The 21267-nt window shown below is 44.6% G+C and overlaps 1 protein-coding gene across 2 annotated transcripts in view; it reads left to right on the plus strand.

The window, feature by feature from the left end:
• Positions 1-21267, plus strand: part of GRTP1 (growth hormone regulated TBC protein 1) — a 164027-nt gene that overhangs the window by 79652 nt on the left and 63108 nt on the right. For both annotated transcript variants that reach the window (XM_069757885.1, XM_069757886.1), the window contains exon 6: positions 13444-13540. In XM_069757885.1, the coding sequence (XP_069613986.1) occupies positions 13444-13540 (97 nt within the window). The remainder of the gene's footprint in view (positions 1-13443; positions 13541-21267) is intronic.

Below are 21267 nucleotides of genomic sequence, written 5' to 3' on the forward strand. Positions count from 1 at the left end.
AACTGTGCTATATAGAATGCTCTGCACCGTTGATTATGGCCCCATAAATGCTCCTTAGAATGCTGTGCCATATATGCTCTGCACCTTTGATTATGGCCCCATAAATGCTCCTTAGAATGCTGTGCCATATATGCTCTGCACCTTTGATTATGGCCCCATAGGTGTTCCTTAGAATGCTGTGCCATATATGCTCTGCACCTTTGATTATGGCCCCATAGGTGCTCCTTATAATGCTGTGCCCCATATATGCTCTGCACCTTTGATTATGGCCCCATAGGTGCTCCTTAGAATGCTGTGCCCCATATATGCTCTGCACCTTTGATTATGGCCCCATAGGTGCTCCTTAGAATGCTGTGCCCCATATATGCTCTGCACCTTTATGGCCCCATAGGTGCTCCTTAGAATGCTGTGCCCCATATATGCTCTGCACCTTTATGGCCCCATAGGTGCTCCTTAGAATGCTGTGCCCCATATATGCTCTGCACCTTTGATTATGGCCCCATAGGTGCTCCTTAGAATGCTGTGCCCCATATATGCTCTGCACCTTTATGGCCCCATAGGTGCTCCTTAGAATGCTGTGCCCCATATATGCTCTGCACCTTTATGGCCCCATAGGTGCTCCTTAGAATGCTGTGCCCCATATATGCTCTGCACCTTTGATTATGGCCCCATAGGTGCTCCTTAGAATGCTGCCCCATATATGCTCTGCACCTTTCATTATGGCCCCATAGGTGCTCCTTAGAATGCTGCTGGTGCTGCCATAAAAAAAAAAAAAAAATCACATACTCACCTCTCTTCTCAGGACGCCGGCGCTTTCAATAATTACCTGCTCCTCGTGCGGCTCCGTCTCCAGCACTGACGCTCAGCAGAGGGCGCGCACTGACTACGTCACAGCGCCCTCTAACCTGAGCGTCACTGCTAGAGGACGCTGCAGACGGAGCCGTACCGGAGCGAGGAGCAGGTAATTATAGCGCTGCGCTCCCCTTACCTGCTGCGGCGCGGTCCCTGAAGTCCCTGGCTTCTCCGGCGCTGCAGCTTCTTCCTGTAATTGAGCGGTCACATGGCACCGATCATTTACAGCAATGAATATGCGGCTCCTCCCCTATGGGGGTGGAGCCGCCTATTCATTTCTGTAATGAGCGGTGCCATGTGACCGCTCAGTACAGGAAGAATCTGCAGCGCCGGAGAAGCCAGGGACTGCAGGGACCGCGCCGCAGCAGGTAAGTATGATTACACGGCCCCCGCTCTCCCTCCCCTGCTGACACCCGGGTATATGACTCGAGTATAAGCCGAGAGGGGGACTTTCAGCCCAAAAAAATGGGTTGAAAATCTCGGCTTATACTTGAGTATATACGGTACTTCAAATGAGATGTGGTCCCTAAAAAAAAAATGGTGTTGTAGAAATGAGAAATTGCTGGTCAACTTTTCACCCTTATAACTCCCTAACAAAAAAAAATTTTGGTTCCAAAATTGTGCTGATGTAAAGTAGACATGTGGGAAATGTTACTTATTAAGTATTTTGTGTGACATATCTCTGTGATTTAATTGCATAAAAATTCAAAGTTGGAAAATTGCGAAATTTTCATAATTTTCGCCAAATTTCCGTTTTTTTCACAAATAAATGCAGGTACTATCAAAGAATTTTTACCACTATCATGAAGTACAATATGTCACGAGAAAACAATGTCAGAATAACTGGGATCCGTTGAAGCGTTCCAGAGTTATAACCTCATAAAGGGACAGTGGTCAGAATTGTAAAAATTGGCACGGTCATTAACGTGCAAACCACCCTTGGGGGTAAAGGGGTTAAAGCAGGGGTGGGGAATCTCACCAAGGGCCATTTGGATATTTATACCATCCTTCGGGGGTCGTTCAAACTCCGCCAATAAAGTGCATCCTGACTCTGGCACTGGTTTCGGGACCTAATCTTTGATTGCATACCCATCAGCGTTCAGTAGTGAACTGCATGTGTGTGCTAACAGAGCAAAAAGAAATTTGAGCTTGTGGCAATCAAAATACAGCTCCTTGCCAAGAATGCGGTCCCTGAGAATCTGTCCGTGGGCCTGAGAAAAGGTAATCGAGGGGCCCTGGGGCCTAAGGTTCCCCACCCCTGGCTTAAGGTCAGGCAAGTTTGATGGCTAATCAAGCAGAGTGATACTATTGTTTTTGCACCAGGAAAAGGAGGGCAAAAGGCCCGCTATTAAAACCGGAAGAGGAGTGGGGCTGACAGCGCAAGCCTGGGGCAAGAAGATGGCGCCGGCTGTAGAGCGGTGGCTGGGAAGAAGTGGGCGGAGACAAGCGCACACACCAGGGTAACCAATATGGCGCCAGTTGCGGGCACTGCTATGGGGGGCGGAGCTAGCTGCCCTGCAGGAAGAAGATACGGGCGGGAGAATGCCCGCCCGAAGAGAGCAAATGGGGGGCGAAGTTACTGAACCAGAGTAGGCCCAAGAAGCCGGGGCCTAAATTAGAAACCGGCGACCGCCGCGCCAAAGTAGGCCTAAGAAGCCGGGGCCTAAATTGGAACCCGGCGGCTGTTGTGCCGGAGTAGGCCCGAAGCCGGGGCCTAGATTAGAAACCGGCGGCTGTCGCGCTGGCGTAGGCCTCCTAGGTTAGATGCTGGCGACTGCCTGAATGAGAGGAGGAGGAGGCGAATAAGCCATGGCCGTAGTGAACATCTCGCCTGTGCCACTGAAAAAGGTAGCCCCTCAAATAGAGTCGGAGCCCGCGTTGAGACTGGAGGAGGCCTGAGCACTGGAGGGACTTAAGGAGGCCTGAGCAGGGCAAAAGAGCCTCGCATTTCCCCTAGGAAAAAGGCCCCCCACCTCTCTAAAGGGAATCCCTAACTTAAAGGTCCTGAAGGAGATAGAAGGGACACTTTCTAAATACTCACCTTCTTCATCTGTATATCTTCTTCCGGAAAAAAACCTGAGGAAAAGGAAATATACCTCATTATTCCGGATGCAGAATAAGACGTCCTGAACTTGCTGGTGGACGTCCTCGTCTCCTCCAACCGACATGCTCTGGTGGGCGAGTGGGTGGGGGACGGAGGCAGGACCGGACTTCTGAGCATGCTTGTGTGCCAGGATCATGGTTCTGCTGAGGGCTCTATGAGGATACGGGGTGGCAGTACACGCCGTACTCATAGTCCGCATTGTGGGATTACAGGTGTGACTGTTCACCCTGTATCCCTCCAGAAAACCTGAAAGAAAACGACGCACATTGAGGTAGATAAGGGTCTAATGAAAGACCCGTGTTCACCTCCTACTGACACTAAGCTAAACTGAATATCCTACTTCCTGTCGGTAGGGTGTATACTGCAGAGGAGGAGCTAACTTTTTTTTGGGCATAGTGTCAGCCTCCTAGTGGCAGCAGCATACACCCCATGGTTCCTGTGTCCCCCAATGAGAGGCGATAGAGAAATTTGCTTTTCAGTTAATGCGATGCTCATGCTCTGGGACCAGACAGATGGCAGAGTCTTATTTTCCTGCTGTAAGCCAGAGAAACCAAGGAGAGACTTGTCGACAGGTCACTCCGAAAAACATGTTCCTCATCATAGAGACAGAGACAGACTGTCTGTGGGCAAGTCTCCTAGGTTACTCTGGCTTGGAGCAGGAAGATAAGACTGCCTACAGTCCCGCCCCTGTAGCACAAGCATCTCATTAACTGAAAACTTCTAAGGCTATGTGCACACGTTGCAGAAAGGGGTGCAGAATTTTCTGCACAAAATCTGCATCTCCTGGCAGAAACTGCAGGTGCAGATTTGCTGCGGATTTTGTGCAGTTTTTATGCGGAATTGATGCAGGTTTTCTGCGGATTTTCTGCGGTTTTTACCACTGCGGATTTCTATAATGGAAGGGTGCAGAAACGCTGCTTTTAAATCAGCAGCGTTTCTGCACGGATTTTTCTGCACAGCTTTTTTTTTCTCCCATTGATTTACATTATACTGTAAATCACAGTGCGGATCTGCAGCGTTTCTGCGCGGAAAAATCCGTTGCAGATCCGCACTAAATCCCCATCGTGTGCACATAGCCTAACGCTCATTACACAAGAACCACAAGATGGATTTCTTTACCCTAGGTATCATTTTAATCAGTGTAACAAAGCCAACCTGTAGTTTAATTTGCAAAAATACTTCTAACAGGTTTACTTTGACAGCAAAAAATGAAGACAAAAAAAATAAAATTTTGGGATTTTTGCACAAAATTCACAAAGCACATTCGGCATTTTGAAGAATTGGTTGCCAAAAACAATGATGAATGCCAGACCAGAAGAAAAGTAACTTTAAAAAAAACTAAAAAAAAAACAAAACAGCACACAAATTATGAATAGGACCCAATGTACACTACTCACAAAAGTTTCAGGTGAAATTTCTGGAAAAAGGAAAAAGTTCACGCTACAGTAACATAGTAACATAGTTAGTAAGGCCGAAAAAAGACATTTGTCCATCCAGTTCAGCCTATATTCCATCATAATAAATCCCCAGATCTACGTCCTTCTACAGAACCTAATTGTATGATACAATATTGTTCTGCTCCAGGAAGACATCCAGGCCTCTCTTGAACCCCTCGACTGAGTTCGCCATCACCACCTCCTCAGGCAAGCAATTCCAGATTCTCACTGCCCTAACAGTAAAGAATCCTCTTCTATGTTGGTGGAAAAACCTTCTCTCCTCCAGACGCAAAGAATGCCCCCTTGTGCCCGTCACCTTCCTTGGTATAAACAGATCCTCAGCGAGATATTTGTATTGTCCCCTTATATACTTATACATGGTTATTAGATCGCCCCTCAGTCGTCTTTTTTCTAGACTAAATAATCCTAATTTCGCTAATCTATCTGGGTATTGTAGTTCTCCCATCCCCTTTATTAATTTTGTTGCCCTCCTTTGTACTCTCTCTAGTTCCATTATATCCTTCCTGAGCACCGGTGCCCAAAACTGGACACAGTACTCCATGTGCGGTCTAACTAGGGATTTGTACAGAGGCAGTATAATGCTCTCATCATGTGTATCCAGACCTCTTTTAATGCACCCCATGATCCTGTTTGCCTTGGCAGCTGCTGCCTGGCACTGGCTGCTCCAGGTAAGTTTATCATTAACTAGGATCCCCAAGTCCTTCTCCCTGTCAGATTTACCCAGTGGTTTCCCGTTCAGTGTGTAATGGTGATATTGATTCCCTCTTCCCATGTGTATAACCTTACATTTATCATTGTTAAACCTCATCTGCCACCTTTCAGCCCAAGTTTCCAACTTATCCAGATCCATCTGTAGCAGAATACTATCTTCTCTTGTATTAACTGCTTTACATAGTTTTGTATCATCTGCAAATATCGATATTTTACTGTGTAAACCTTCTACCAGATCATTAATGAATATGTTGAAGAGAACAGGTCCCAATACTGACCCCTGCGGTACCCCACTGGTCACAGCGACCCAGTTAGAGACTATACCATTTATAACCACCCTCTGCTTTCTATCACTAAGCCAGTTACTAACCCATTTACACACATTTTCCCCCAGACCAAGCATTCTCATTTTGTGTACCAACCTCTTGTGCGGCACGGTATCAAACGCTTTGGAAAAATCGAGATATACCACGTCCAATGACTCACCGTGGTCCAGTCTATAGCTTACCTCTTCATAAAAACTGATTAGATTGGTTTGACAGGAGCGATTTCTCATAAACCCATGCTGATATGGAGTTAAACAGTTATTCTCATTGAGATAATCCAGAATAACATCCCTCAGAAACCCTTCAAATATTTTACCAACAATAGAGGTTAGACTTACTGGCCTATAATTTCCAGGTTCACTTTTAGAGCCCTTTTTGAATATTGGCACCACATTTGCTATGCGCCAGTCCTGCGGAACAGACCCTGTCGCTATAGAGTCACTAAAAATAAGAAATAATGGTTTATCTATTACATTACTTAGTTCTCTTAGTACTCGTGGGTGTATGCCATCCGGACCCGGAGATTTATCTATTTTAATCTTATTTAGCCGGTTTCGCACCTCTTCTTGGGTTAGATTGGTGACTCTTAATATAGGGTTTTCATTGTTTCTTGGGATTTCACCTAGCATTTCATTTTCCACCGTGAATACCGTGGAGAAGAAGGTGTTTAATATGTTAGCTTTTTCCTCGTCATCTACAACCATTCTTTCCTCACTATTTTTTAAGGGGCCTACATTTTCAGTTTTTATTCTTTTACTATTGATATAGTTGAAGAACAGTTTGGGATTAGTTTTACTCTCCTTAGCAATGTGCTTCTCTGTTTCCTTTTTGGCAGCTTTAATTAGTTTTTTAGATAAAGTATTTTTCTCCCTATAGTTTTTTAGAGCTTCAATGGTGCCATCCTGCTTTAGTAGTGCAAATGCTTTCTTTTTACTGTTAATTGCCTGTCTTACTTCTTTGTTTAGCCACATTGGGTTTTTCCTATTTCTAGTCCTTTTATTCCCACAAGGTATAAACCGCTTACACTGCCTATTTAGGATGTTCTTAAACATTTCCCATTTATTATCTGTATTCTCATTTCTGAGGATATTGTCCCAGTCTACCAGATTAAGGGCATCTCTAAGCTGTTCAAACTTTGCCTTCCTAAAGCTCAATGTTTTTGTGACTCCCTGACAAGTCCCCCTAGTGAAAGACAGGTGAAACTGCACAATATTGTGGTCGCTATTTCCTAAATGCCCAACCACCTGCAGATTTGTTATTCTGTCAGGTCTATTAGATAGTATTAGGTCTAAAAGTGCTGCTCCTCTGGTTGGATTCTGCACCAATTGTGAAAGATAATTTTTCTTGGTTATTAGCAGAAACCTGTTGCCTTTATGGGTTTCACAGGTTTCTGTTTCCCAGTTAATATCCGGGTAGTTAAAGTCCCCCATAACCAGGACCTCATTATGGGTTGCAGCTTCATCTATCTGCTTTAGAAGTAGACTTTCCATGGTTTCTGTTATATTTGGGGGTTTGTAACAGACCCCAATGAGAATTTTGTTACCATTTTTCCCTCCATGAATTTCAACCCATATGGACTCGACATCCTCATTCCCTTCGCTAATATCCTCCCTTAAAGTGGACTTTAGACAAGACTTTACATAGAGACAAACCCCTCCTCCTCTCCGATTTTTACGATCCTTTCTAAACAGACTGTAACCCTGTAAGTTAACTGCCCAGTCATAGCTTTCATCTAACCATGTCTCGGTTATTCCCACTATGTCAAAGTTACCTGTAGATATTTCTGCTTCTAGTTCTTCCATCTTGTTTGTCAGGCTTCTGGCGTTTGCGAGCATGCAGTTTAGAGGATTTTGTTTTGTTCCAATCTCCTCACTGTGGATTGTTTTAGAAATGTTCTTACCTCCCTTCTGAGTATGTTTTCCTGGGTCGTCTTTGTTCGAGTCTAATGTTTTTCTTCCCGTCCCCTCTTCTTCTAGTTTAACGCCCTCCTGATGAGTGTAGCGAGTCTTCTGGCGAATGTGTGTTTCCCAGGTTTGTTGAGGTGTAGTCCGTCTCTGGCGAGGAGTCCATCATACCAGTAATTCACACCGTGGTCCAGGAATCCAAATCCTTGTTGTCTGCAATCCTTGTTGTCTGTCTACAGTGATATTTTATCATGAAAGTAGGGCATTTAAGTATAAGCATGTAATGGTGATTTCCTCATCTCAAACAATTTATTGAAACAGACGTCAACAACACTGGTTTCCAGCCCTCATGTCCTTGATGTTTTGTGGTACAGAGTTACAAGCCTCTACACGGTGACTCAACTGATCCTATAGGCTTTCTATGGGATTCAGGTCTGGAGAAAGTGCAGGCCACTTCATTTAATGTATCCCAGGCTCCTAATGAGGCATCCTCGATGAGCTGGTCCGTGGTCGTCCATGAAGATTAAATTAGGCCTTTGTTGTTCATGCAGAGACACAATGACTGGATTAATTATATTATTAAAGTAGTAGGGGCTTGTCACTGTACTGTTTACGAAGTGTTGGGTAGTTCCGTGTTGAGTAGACTCGGCTGCCCCAACTGTAAGGGTATGTGCGCATGCTGCGGAATGGTGTGCGGATTTTTCCGCATTGATTTTGGTAAATCCACAGGTAAGCCGCACTGCGGAACTGTAAACTCATGGAAAACTGCTGCAGATCCGCAGTGTCAAATCCGCTGCGGATCCGCCGCGTGTGCACGTAGCCTTACACCAGCACCACCAAAGGCTCCTCTGGTGTCAACAGTGGATAATGCATAGTTATCTCCTTGACGTCTCCAACATCATTGGCCACTATCTTTTCTGCTCAGCGTTAATCAATTTTCGTCAGTGAACCACACTGAGCCCCACTGGTCCCTCGTTCAGCATAGATGCTCCCTGGCACATATAAGTCAATGACGCCGGTGCCTTTTGGCGTGGTCTGGTACCCTTGCAGGTCATCTAGCATGAAGACCATGCTGAAGTAAACTGTTTCGAATGATCTGACGTGACACTTTGATGCCTGTCACCTCCCTTAAATATGCCTGGAGTTGTATCGCATTAATCATACGCTTCAGAAGAGCATTGTTCACAATAAAGCCATCATCAGTGTGGGATGTGGCCAAAGGATTTCTACTTCTATGGCTTTCTCTGACCCTTCCAGTCTATCTGTATCTCTGTTGCAACCTGTTGATGACACTCTACGCTCAGTGGCCACTTCAGTCTGAGAATATCCTGCTTGAAGGCTCGCAATGGTGAAGTACTGTTGATCAATTGTTAGGTGCCATCTTGGTTTATGATGTGAACAGCATGAGGAGGACTATTTAAATATCAATTCTAATTGAATCCCAAAAGGTATTGGGCGATTCATGGATCAAACGCCTCTTGTGAATTTTCCCATTAAGCTCCTTGTTGGCTAAAGGGAATCTTTCACCCCTAGGACGTTTTTAAAGGGAACCTGTCAGCTGTTTTGGCCGATTATAAGATAAGGCCATCACCTTTCAGGGCTTATACACAGCATTGTATAATGCTGTATATAAGCCCCCAACCCGACCTGGAAGAACTGAAAAATAAGTTTTCTTATACTCACCTGGGGGGGCGGTCCAGTCCAAGCGGTGTTGCTGGTCTCTGTCCGGCGCCTCCTATCTTCTTACGATCACAGCACTGCTGTTTGCTTCTTTGGATGACGTGACCCTGCATCATCCACACAGGCTCCCCGGCATTGCGCTCCTGTGCAGGCATACTTCTCGCATAACAAGTTGAGGACAGAGGAAGTTACAAGTCTGTGAGAGCCAGAAATCTTGCATGTTTTTAGGTAAAAAAATACTTATTTTCCACCATAATTTGCAAAATAAATTTTGCCAAATCAGACAAGGTGATTTTCTGGATTTGTTTTCTCTTTTTGACTTTCATGGTTGTGGTCCACCTATGATGTTAGTTACAGGCCTCTCTCATCTTTTTAAGTGGGAGAACTTGCACAATTGGTGGCTGACTAAAATTTATTTTTTTCCGCACTGTGTATTATAGAATGCTGTATATAAGCCCTGAAAGGTGATGGTCGTATCTTATATCAGCCAAAACTACTGACTTGGTTCCCTTTTAAGCTATTTATATGGGCATACAGGTGATAGAATTGTTCAAATAGTCATACCTGTATGTCTCATAGCTGCAGTCTTGTTTGGAAATCCTTTTTTAATTCTTTATGTTAATGATTTCTTTCAGGCTCTGGGATGTGCGGCCTGGAATAAAACTCTTGCCTCCAGTGTTCATTTACATACCCCGCCCCCCTCCCATCAGTGTAACCATGCCCTGTGACATGTACTGGTGGCCCCAGAACCCTGCGCTCTATAAATGTGCAATTATGCGTACCTTTTCCGCCCTTCTATGATCATTGGTTTCATTGTTCATCTGCGCATTCTGCAATTCTTTAGATAAGCCCCCGATGTAACCTGAAAAATAAGAAAAACAAGTTAGGTGTGACGATTCACAAGGAAAAACAAAAAAGTGGACCCACTTGACCGTGACAACGATCCCCTCATGGACAAGCTGGCCTGATGGACCGCCCCCTATACAGGGAGAGCTAGGGGCAGGCCCGCGAGGGACTTTCGCCACGGAAGCTGGAGGACCAGGACGAAAAGGAGAGACCAAAGGAAACACAAGACCAGAGGAAGAGGAGGAGGGACAAGACTGGCTGGAGCGGAAGAGACACAGGATAGGCGAGAGTACCACAGAGAAGCGTAACAACAGAGACTCGGGCCTGTAAAGGCACGGAACTGCAAAGAGATCTGCAGAGACACAGAAGTGGCGAGTGTGCTGCAGAGATTCTGGAATGGCAAGTGAGGCTGCAGAAGCACAGGACAGCAAAGGCACAGGAATGGCGAGGAGCTCAGCACGGCACAGGACTGTAGAGACACAGGAATGGCGAGTGAAGCTGCAGAGACCCAAAGAGAGAACCCAGGTCAGGAAGCTAGGAGTACACGGAAAGGCGTACGGCCAAGAGCACTTGAAGGCACAAATGATCATCAGGCACAGAGGGGCGGCAGGAAGCAGTTTACATACCAGCGCAGTGAGCACTTCCGGGTAACAGTCCTCCAGGATCATAGAGAGAACGAGAAGGAGCACCAGCAGGAAGATTAGAAGTGTGCGCGCGCAGTGCTGAATCTGGTATGCGCGCGCACTCAACGAGCAGCAGAGGCCGGGGGCGAGCGCTGAGGAGAAGACACTGCAGGAGAGGAGGCGCGCCGGAACGCCGAGGACAGGTGAGTATGACAGGACGCGAGAGGTGGCAGCGGCATCATATTAGGTTATACTCACCCAGGGGCGGTCTGGGTCTGATGGGTGTCGCAGGTCCGGGTCCGGCGCCTCCCATCTTCATACGATGTCTTCCTCTTCCTTGCTGCTGTCGCGGCTCCTGCGCAGGCGTAATTCTCTACCCTGTTGAGGGCAGAGTAATGTACTGTAGTGCTCAGTCGCCGGGCTTCCCTGACCTTAACCTGCGCCTGCACACTGCAGTACTTTTGTAAAAAATATGTTTAATAAAACTCCTTTGTTTAAACAAAATATGTATTTTATCTGTAAGGTATAGTAATACATTTAAGAATGAAGTTAGAGGTTAAATACTTCAAACAGGTACATAACTTGGGTAAAAGAAGGTAAAATACTTTGGGTACAACCCAAACAGGTACACAACTTGGCTACAGTAAGGTAAAATACGGTTAGCAAGGTCCAAGAAAAATTGTTCAAACTTTCTCATCCTGCCAGTCTACTCTTCCTTCAGGTGAAATAAAGTATTCTGCGAATTGGTCCCTCATTCGGGAAACTGCCACAGAACTTCTATAATTAATGTTGTTATAATCAGCTAAGGTGGTTTCTTCAGAGTGATCTTCAATGGAAATATGTTCCTTGCATATTACATAATTGTGCAGGACAACACACGCTTTCACTACCTCGTCAACAGTGTCAGTCTTCAAGTTTATAGCTGTCAATAGAACTTGCCATTTGGAGGTCAAAATCCCAAAAGCGCATTCCACCATTCTCTGTGCTCGTGTGAGGGGGTATTCTTTTAGTTTGCTTTCATCCACTACTGGAGTAGGGTTTCAGCAGGTGTTCCGATAGCTGGAAAGCTTCATCCCCAACACAAACAAAAAGCATTGGTGGCCCAGAGATTTGAGGCAGTGGTCTGGGGGCGGGGGATTGGAAGGTGTTTCCATACAGATGATGCCCCATTGCAGACAGTTTGAAAACTTGGGAATCATTGGAGCGGCCATACGCCCCAATATCCACCGCTGTAAATTTGTACTCCGCATCGGCTATGGCCATCAGCACAATGGAGAAATATTTTTTATAGTTGAAATATTCCGAGCCAGAACCAGCCGGTTTCACGATACGGATATGTTTCTCGTCCACTGCGCCCAAGCAATTTGACACACTTGCTGGAATTTCTCGGCTACTTCCAACCAACTCTCCATTCTGGGATGTGGTATAAATTCACCATGCAAAGAGTTCCACAGTGCACGGCAGGTGTGCTTGACAATTCCAGAGATGGTGGAAATCCCAAGTCTGAACTGGAAATGTAGTGACAAAAGGGATTCTCCAGTTGCAAGGAAGCTGTGAATAAAAGCAAGGCAAAAATATACAAAATACAAGCAATAACATTAGTTATAAGGCAGCATTAAACAGTAGGAGATACGATAAAAAAGATCACTAAAAACTATTCTAAAAAAAAAATACCAGCAACATTAAAGTGTGCTTTACAGGATGAGATACAATAAAAATGGCTTACCGAAGAGTGACCATCAGACGCTCCGCTGGTGAAATGGGGAATCGGCAATACGTATCACTCCTTCGGATGAGATGTCCAATTCGGTCCATCAATAGATCGAAGATCTCCGCTTTCATCCGCACATATGAGAAAAATTTCTCTGGGTCTCCTCGTAGCTCCATGTACAGTGTAGAAAACACCCGACGTGTCATTCTCTGTGCAGTGATGGGGTGGATCCACAAACGCCGTCGGCGCAGACGCATGATGCTTTGTCTCTCTCGCTCCTTCTCCAGAACAATTGTTTTCAAGCGATTCGCCTCCACAGTGAAATCCACGTTGATTTTTAGAATATTCGCAATAGCGACATCCATCTTGCTCTCCAAACACTTGCTTCTCTCCAACCTGTGACTGATGGGCTGTAGGAAGGCTGTATATATATATATATATATTTTTCAGGGGGCCAATCACATTTTGGAGCCTCCCAGGGGCGTTTTTAAAAACAGGATGTGTCAAAAACTGAAGAAACGGATGCCAGGCGTATGGACCGGATCTGTTCCATACGGTTTTTACAAATTACACCGGATCCGGCTCTGCAGCAAAACGCTGGAATCAGCAAGGCGCCAAAAACCTGATGTGTGAAAGTAGCCTTAGAGAACAGCGAGTTGTGCAAAAAGTACTGAAACACTGAACAGTTGGACTTGTGTATTCAAAATTTAGAGATGATCACATTAAGTTCACCTGAAAAGGTTAAAGTGAATTTTACATCATCCTGAAATTTCACCCGATAGCCAAATATCCCTAACTTTTTATGTGTAGTGTATGTAACATAGTACAGAGCCATGCATTGAAACAGTTTTACAAAATACTATACACATGCTATGAAAAGATAAGCGCAGAGTTTTAGATCGGCAGTATGCCCTTCTGCTACAGGTTGCTAACTCAACACAGATGATTTTTCACTCCAATTTAAATGGTGACATCAAAAACAAAAATTGTCATGCAACGTTGTGGATTTCAGACAATCTAAAAATGCCAATTAAGTGAGCCTGTTATGGTGTACTATCAATCTGAGGTACCAGTTTCATGCCCATAATACGCATTGCGCAATGAAAAACTGCAATATCACATGACAAAGTACAGTATTGCTAAACCTAAATTGTATACCAGATACATGTCCTCCATACACCATCTCTGTTGACTATGACCAGAATTACCAAGCTTTCTTCTCATTGCAGGGTATGAATTTTATCACTGGGATACTTATTCTTGTTAGTAAAGATGAAGAAAAGGCCTTTTGGCTCCTAGATGCTCTTATTGGCCGGATTTTGCCTGGTATGTCTTCTTCAGTTTTATCTTAGAAATTTAAATTTCCCATTCTACGTTTTAACTTTCAAAATCTACACAAAAAGGTTGAATGATTTTTGTAATAATGAAAAATTTTGCTGATTTTGGTATTGATGGGCTCCATAGACATTTGTCACTTGATGGATAAGGGTATGATCACAATGACTTTTTTTTACAGGCATTTTTGCTGAAACATTTTATATTGATTGGATAGTCACTGCTTAAAAAATCCCCCGGGCGGGGGGGCGGACTGCAAACGAGATCCAGCTGGTGAACTAAGTGCTCAACACATCTTTAATTTCTCTCATTATTACACCTAACTTAACCCCTTCAAGACCTTGCCGTTTTCCGTTTTTGCCTTCTCATTTTTCGCTCCCCTTCATCCCTGAGCCATAACTTTTTTTTATTTTTTCGTCAATATGGCATGTGAGGGCTTGTTTTTTGTGGGACAAGTTGCACTTTTGAACGACTTCATTGGTTTTAGCATGTCGTGTACTAGAAAACGGGAAAAAAATTACAAGTGCGGTGAAATTGCAAAAAAAGTGCAATCCCACACTTGTTTGGCTTTTTTGCTAAGTTTACTAAATGCTAAAACTGACCTGCCATTATGATTCTCCAGGTCATTACAAGTTCATAGACACCAAACATGTCTAGGTTACATTTTACCTAAATAGTAAAAACAATTCCAAACTTTGCTAAAAAAAAATAAATTACGCAATTTTCTGATACCCGTAGCGTTTCCAATTTTCGTGATCTGGGGACAGGTGAGGGCTTATTTTTTGAGTGCCGAGCTGATGTTTTTAATTATACCATTTTGGTGCAGATACGTTCTTTTGATCGCCCGTCATTGCACTTTTTCAATTTTTTCCTCACTACGCTGTTTAGCGATCAGGTTAATGCTTTTTTTTATTGATCGGGCGATTCTGAACGCGGAAATACCAAATATGTGTAGGTTTAATTTTTTTATTTTTTTATTTTGAATGAGGCGAAATGGGGGTGATTTAAAAAATTTTTTCTTTTTTATTTACTTTTGCCATGCTTCAATAGCCTCCAGGGGAGGTTAGAAGCTGGCATAGCCTGATCGGCTCTGCTACATAGCAGCAATCATCAGATCGCTGCTATGTAGCTGAATTACAGGCTTGCTATGAACGCCAACCACAGTGTGGCGCTCACAACAAGTGGCATCAGTAACCATGGAGGTCTCAAGGAGACCTCTGGTTACTATGCCAACACATCGCTGACCCCCGATCATGTGATGGAGGTCAGCGATGCGAGCATTAAATGCGATGCGAGTCGGTTAAATGCCGCTGTCAGCATTTGACAGCGGCATTTAACTAGTTAATAGCGGCGGGTGAATTGCGATTTCACCCGCTGCTATTGCTGGCACATGTCAGCTGTTCAAAACAGCTGACATGTCTAGGCTTTGATGCGGGCGCACCGCCGGAGCGCACATCAAAGCAGGGGATCTGACCTCTGCAGTAAGGGTGTGTTTCCACGGTCAGGAAATGCTGCGTGTTTGACGCTGCGTAGAGCCGCAGCGTCAAACACGCAGCGTCCAGATGTTACAGCATAGTGGAGGGGATTTCCTGAAATCCTATCTCCACTATGCATTAAAACACGCATGCGGCAGACCAGCGTAAACGGACATGCGGCGCATCTTTTCAGAATGCATCATGCCTGTTTACAATGCGGTGACGCTCCGTCGCAACACCGTAACTTACCCATATATAATCATTAGATGCCGTAAAACCGCATCTAATGATTAGTCACATGCGTTGTAACTGCGTAAATGCAGCTTACTACGCATGTCTCATAATTTACATGCGGGCTTACCTGCCCCACCACCGGAAGTCCCTCGTCCACTGCAGTTCTCGCGATAACTTATCTTATCGTGAGAACTGCCGTGCACGTGATCGGGAGTTATCTCCGGTCACTAGTCTGTTTCTCACAATCAGCTGATTGTGCGAACGCTGCAGTGTAGGTGATCGCTGGAGAGTTATCTCCGGCAATCATCTACAGGCTCTGCTACATCTGGATGTCAGGCATCCAGATGTAGCAGAGCTGGACTCGTTTAGACTGTGTGCACATACAACATGCACCATGCGACATGCACCATGCGACATGCACCATGCGGCATGCACCATGCGACATGCACCATGCGACATGCACCATGCGACATGCACCATGCGACATACAACATGCAACATATGACATGCAACATGCACTATGCAACATACACCATATAACACATACATACAGTACATACACATAGACATACAACACAGAGTACATACTCACCATCACCTTGTCACCTTGATCCCCGAAGCTATTGTCGCCTGTAAAAAATATTAAAATAAACAAACAATATCCTCCCCGATCCGCAGAAATCCAATTAAAACGAGTGTCCCACGACGATCTCCACTGGAGAGCAGCCAAATCAGCTGATGCGACCGCTCTCCAGGGGCTCCAGGAATACAATGACAGAAGGTATCCTTCAGCAATGTATTCCTACGCCCCTGTGAGAAATAGTCCCTAGTCTCACTTGTGGCACTGCTGTGTGGGAAAATTCCCATGCAGCTTTGACATAAAGTGAGACCCTGAACTAAGGTAACCTCAGTGATACACAGCAGGAGCCATTGTCTGATGTCAGTGTGTCACTGGAGGTCTATAGAGCAGTGACAGCCCCGATGTCTCTGTTCTATGGGGGAGATCGTCGTGGGATTATTAGTTAGACTACGGCGGAAAGGTAGTATGCGGTTGGTTTATTATTTTAATTTTTTTGCAGCCGATCGAGTATGGCAAGTATGGTTAAATTAAGAATATTAAAATACTTTTTTCTGGCTGTGTCTTTATTTTTTAACCCTTTCACTACTATAGGATTAGTAATGTTTAGGCGTCTTATTGACGCCTCTCCATTATTAACCGGGCTTAATGTCACCTTACCATAGCAAGGTGACATTAAGCCCTTATTACCCCATATCCCACCGCTGCAGGGGACTGGGAAGAGAGGGCTAAGTGCCGGAATTGGCGCATCTTATAGATGCGCCATTTCTGGGGCGGCTGGGGGCTGGTATTTGTAGCCGGGGGGGGTGGGCAATAACCTTGGCCCCCCCTCTAGGCTATGAATATCAACCCGCAGCTGTCTGCATTGCCTTTCTGGCTATAAAATATAGGGGGACCCCAGGTCATTTTTTGGGGGGGTCCCCCTAATTTAATAGCCAGTGAAGGCTACGCAGACAGCTGCTGGCTGATATTCATAGCCTAGAGAGGGGCCATGGGTATTACCCCCTTCCCAGGCTACAAATATTGGCCCCCGGCCGTCGGCTTTCCCCCTCTGGTGCAGAAAATTGTGCGGGAGCCCACGCCATTTTTTTCACATGTTTTTTTTTATTTTTTAAATTAAACGTTCATTAATAAACATCGGCCTTGCTATTACATATCTACTAGATGGTGGCCCGATTCTAACGCATCGGGTATTCTAGAATATGTATGTAGCTTATTTACAAAATATCACTGATTGGTCGCACCCAGCCATCCGCAACCAATCAGCGAAGCGTGGTTTATATCCTGCGCCAATTTGCGGTCGGACTGCGCCTGTCGCTGATTGGTCACGGGCGGCTGCCGCGACCAATCATTGACGTGGGATTTCCTTTACAGTCAAACAGACCCTTAGATTATCCACCTATATATATAGTTGTCTATCTATAGATATATTTATAGATACGGTAGATATATCTATAGATACATAGATATACTAAACATCAGGCTTAGTATTATTTATCATATATCTATCTAGCTATCTATAGATATATTTATAGATAGATAATAGATATGATAGGTAGATAGATAGATAGATACGATAGATCTATCTATTATCTATCATCTATATGTTATCTATCATCTGTCTGTGTGTAAACATTATTCTTGAATGGAGTATGTAAATGAAAAGGTTGGACAAGAAATGACATAACCATTCTTTTTTTTTTTTGTATATCTTATTGAGCTTACAAAAACACACACAAATCCGCATGAAAAACGCAGGTGACCTGCCAGTGACATCAGGTGCAGATTTGGTGCAGATTTTACCTGCGTCAAATCCTGATGCAATCCTGAACCCGGAAACATACCCTAATAGTACGGCGGAGGTCGGTAAGGGGTTAAACTATAAATTTCATAATACATAATATTTTGCAAACTGTATGTACAGCACTTTATTTTCCATTTTGGTTTTTGATTTTGTCTAGAAAAAATGCTCTCTAATTTTTTTTTATTTTTTTTTTCTTGTCTACATTGGTTGTCAACACTGTTATAGCCATTGTCATGATTTTCTCCCACAAGCTCATGTTTCACTATTTAAGGCAAGCAAAGTGGCAGTAATGTCATACATGCAGTGTCACTGAGTGTCGGGTTCTGCAGTATCCGCAGAATATAGGATGAGTATCGTTGTGCTTTGTATGTTTCCTTAGCTGTGTGTGGGGGAGGGAACTCTCTTGCTATAGTTCTCAGCGCTGCATTTCCTCTGAGAACATCTTGGTATATGAAAAGCACAAAGTTATCAAAATGTACCAACCGTATGTAAAGTGACCGCAAGCGGTAGCCATGAGAGAGCTGCTGCTTCACATCGCCCCTGCACTTTACAGGAAAATCGTGTCCCAGTCCCAATGTGCTGCATAGTGTGGGGTGCATCACACTAACGTGTAGGCCACAGGCCTCCGCTGTCTTCAGGCCTCCATCTACCGGAGGCTCCGCACATAACTCGGGGGACACACAGTTTGTATTAACCAACAGATTACTGGATAGTTCTAGCACATCAGACTGTAATATGCAGCATCAGGCACAACATTTCTTGTTTCCGTAAAGGAAACCTATCAACCAGGAATAACGTTGTTCACCTACAGATATGCGGTTGATCTGCAGGTTAACAGCGTTATGATGCTGTCCGGTGCCTGCACGTAGCCGAGTGCAGCGGGGAGAAAATGATCTTTATTCTCCCCACCAGCATTCGATATTCAGTCATGGGGTAGGGCGGTGCCAGCGCTGGTTCAGTCACGCTCTGAGTATAAAGAGCGGATGCTGTAACTGTGACCCCGCCCCTATGACTGAATACCGAATGCTGGCAGGGAGAATAAAGATCATTTTCTTCCCGCCTCATTCAGATGTGTGCAGGTGCCGGACAGCATAATAACGCTGTTAAGATGCCCCCCCATCCAAAAAAAAAAACACACTAAAATAAACTGAATTATTTTTTAACCAGAAGTGTTTGTTTAGTTATTCCTAGATTTAAAATGGCTGGTAGTGATGAATTCTAAGTTGATCCAGTCATTTATTAATGAAAATTAATTGAGCTTCACATTACACCTGTGGGTGAATTTTAACCTGGCACCATGCATTAGCAACTGGTGTATTTACAATCTAGAGCCACAGTTATTACTTGTGCTGACATGCAGCCTATATGCATTCAACTTTCAAAGGGAGTGTTTCTGTTTTGGAAACATAGTTAAGCTGTATTCTATTAGGGGAGGACATAACAGGAGGGAGAATCTCCAAATCCAAGTGTGAAGCTTCGTAAAGGCACCTTTATTGCACCTATTTAATATTGTATAGTCTTGTACATTCAATCTACTAAAGGGTTTTCTATGAATATATTTTTGCTGTTTTTTTTTTTTCTTTTTGTTTTGAGGTAACAAAAATTAAAATAAGCATAACTAGCCCACCGCTACCAAAACAAAATTACATTATGGGGCAGTTATATTACAACTGTTGCTCATGTAACCACTGCAGTCAATCACTGTACTAAATGATGATGATATAGTTGACATGATATTGCTGAACCCAAAAATTGGCTGCAGCGGTCACTTGACCGCGTATGCCGAATACGGTTTTTCCTTCGGGCGTAAACCTAAATACCAACAAACCCCGACATACTGTCCCCAACCCATTCCTTAGGTAAAAACACAACCATTTATGTTCTTTGGATAATTTGGCCACAGCGGCCAACTTTTATTAACAAAACAATAACATAAACAGTAATACAATCAGTATATATATAAATACGAGGGGAGGGTTCTTGGATCTAAATCTGGCAACACCCCAAAATGAAGATCGACCACCATGTTACCCTCAGCCGTACATCACCAGCTCGAGGGCACCGTACATCCCGTTCCGGGAAGAGAAACTACCAAAAGCTCCCAGGGTAAAACCCCGTCCAGAGCCCATACCAAATGCCAGATCAAACCCCACACCATTTTCAATTGCCTGTAATTATGTTACAATTCCTTCCCCCTACCAATCAGCGTCAACTCCAAGAACCCCCACCACCCCATCAACCACGATCAGCCCTGACCACCTCAGGCTCGTGAGTGCCCTAACGCCACCAATGCTCTTTCCTCCCCTTCTTGTAATGCCAATGTCCACAAATCCAGTAATTACCAACCCCCGATTCCAATTCAAAATGCCTGACGCGAATACCCCCATTTCTGGAAACAAAACCCAATACTGCCCTGTTTAATTTTACCCTAGCTCTGTTAATCCCCTTCAGAGATCTAGCTACCCTTCACCTCTTCCTAGGCACAATATCCGACCACACGATCAACACTCCCGGAAACTATATCCACAACCTCAAGAGATCGAACCGTATATCTCTGATTAATTCTCTAACCGGCCTTACCCCCGAATCATTCTCCCCCATATGCACAACCAAAATGCCGGCCTGTCTATCCAAACTAACTGCCCTGGAAAATTCAGAAAGAACCCTACTCCAAACCATCCCTCTAAAACCCAACCAAAGAAAGACCAGTTGCTGCCTACTAAAACTCAGTTGCATACCGTCCGGCCTGACATCGGCACGCAACGCCCCCCCAATGCACAAACGAATGTACAAAGATCCAGGCTAAATAGGGGGAACCACCTGCAACAAGATATATGATAACAATCAACTTCAACACAATATCATGCCACGCTACCCAATAATTAGTGACACACACAAGTTAAGTAGCGGTCCGAAGTCCACCTACCAATTCTCCTTATTGTATCTGCACCTAAACCCAAACTATCAGCCTCTGATGCAGCCCTAAAGGAATGCGACCCGAACCTATCCGGGGGAAGGCCCAACTCTTGCAAACCCCGTTTTAATACCGCAATAAACTGGAAACGAGACAAAAATGACCCTCCCCGCGTGACACAACAAAGGACCAGCTCTACCTGACCACAAGTGCCAATACGCTTCCAGGCACTGTCTCGGGCACATCAACGACCCGTTAACACTCCCCAACACCACGCGTTTTCCTCTTCCAAGCTGGTCAGTTTTAGAACGTCGAATCCAAAACACAATACCCCCCGTCCAGAAATCCACATCCTCTGCCAACAAACCGCCTGCCCTGTCCCTGGAGCCTGACACAAGCTCACCAACTCGCATGGCCCCAAAAAAGGCTAAAGAAAAGGCAAGTCGAAACAACGCCAACTCAAAATTGGAACAACAAATAGACTCCAAAACTCCACCCAACCGTTCCAAAAGGCTGAATGAAATCGGATTCCGCCTATCAAGCGTCTGATTACCTCTTCTAAAGCCCCTTAGTGCCTGTCTAACCAAAAAAGTTTTTGTAACATCCGCCAACCCCTGCAACTTGAAACCAAAAGCAAGTCCAGCCACGAATTTATTCACTTTAGAAATTGACCAACCTACCTCGGCCGCCTTGCCAATCAAAAATAACACCCCA

This window comes from Ranitomeya imitator, chromosome 3, assembly GCF_032444005.1.
Source record: "Ranitomeya imitator isolate aRanImi1 chromosome 3, aRanImi1.pri, whole genome shotgun sequence".
In the NCBI taxonomy this organism is placed as follows: domain Eukaryota; kingdom Metazoa; phylum Chordata; class Amphibia; order Anura; family Dendrobatidae; genus Ranitomeya; species Ranitomeya imitator.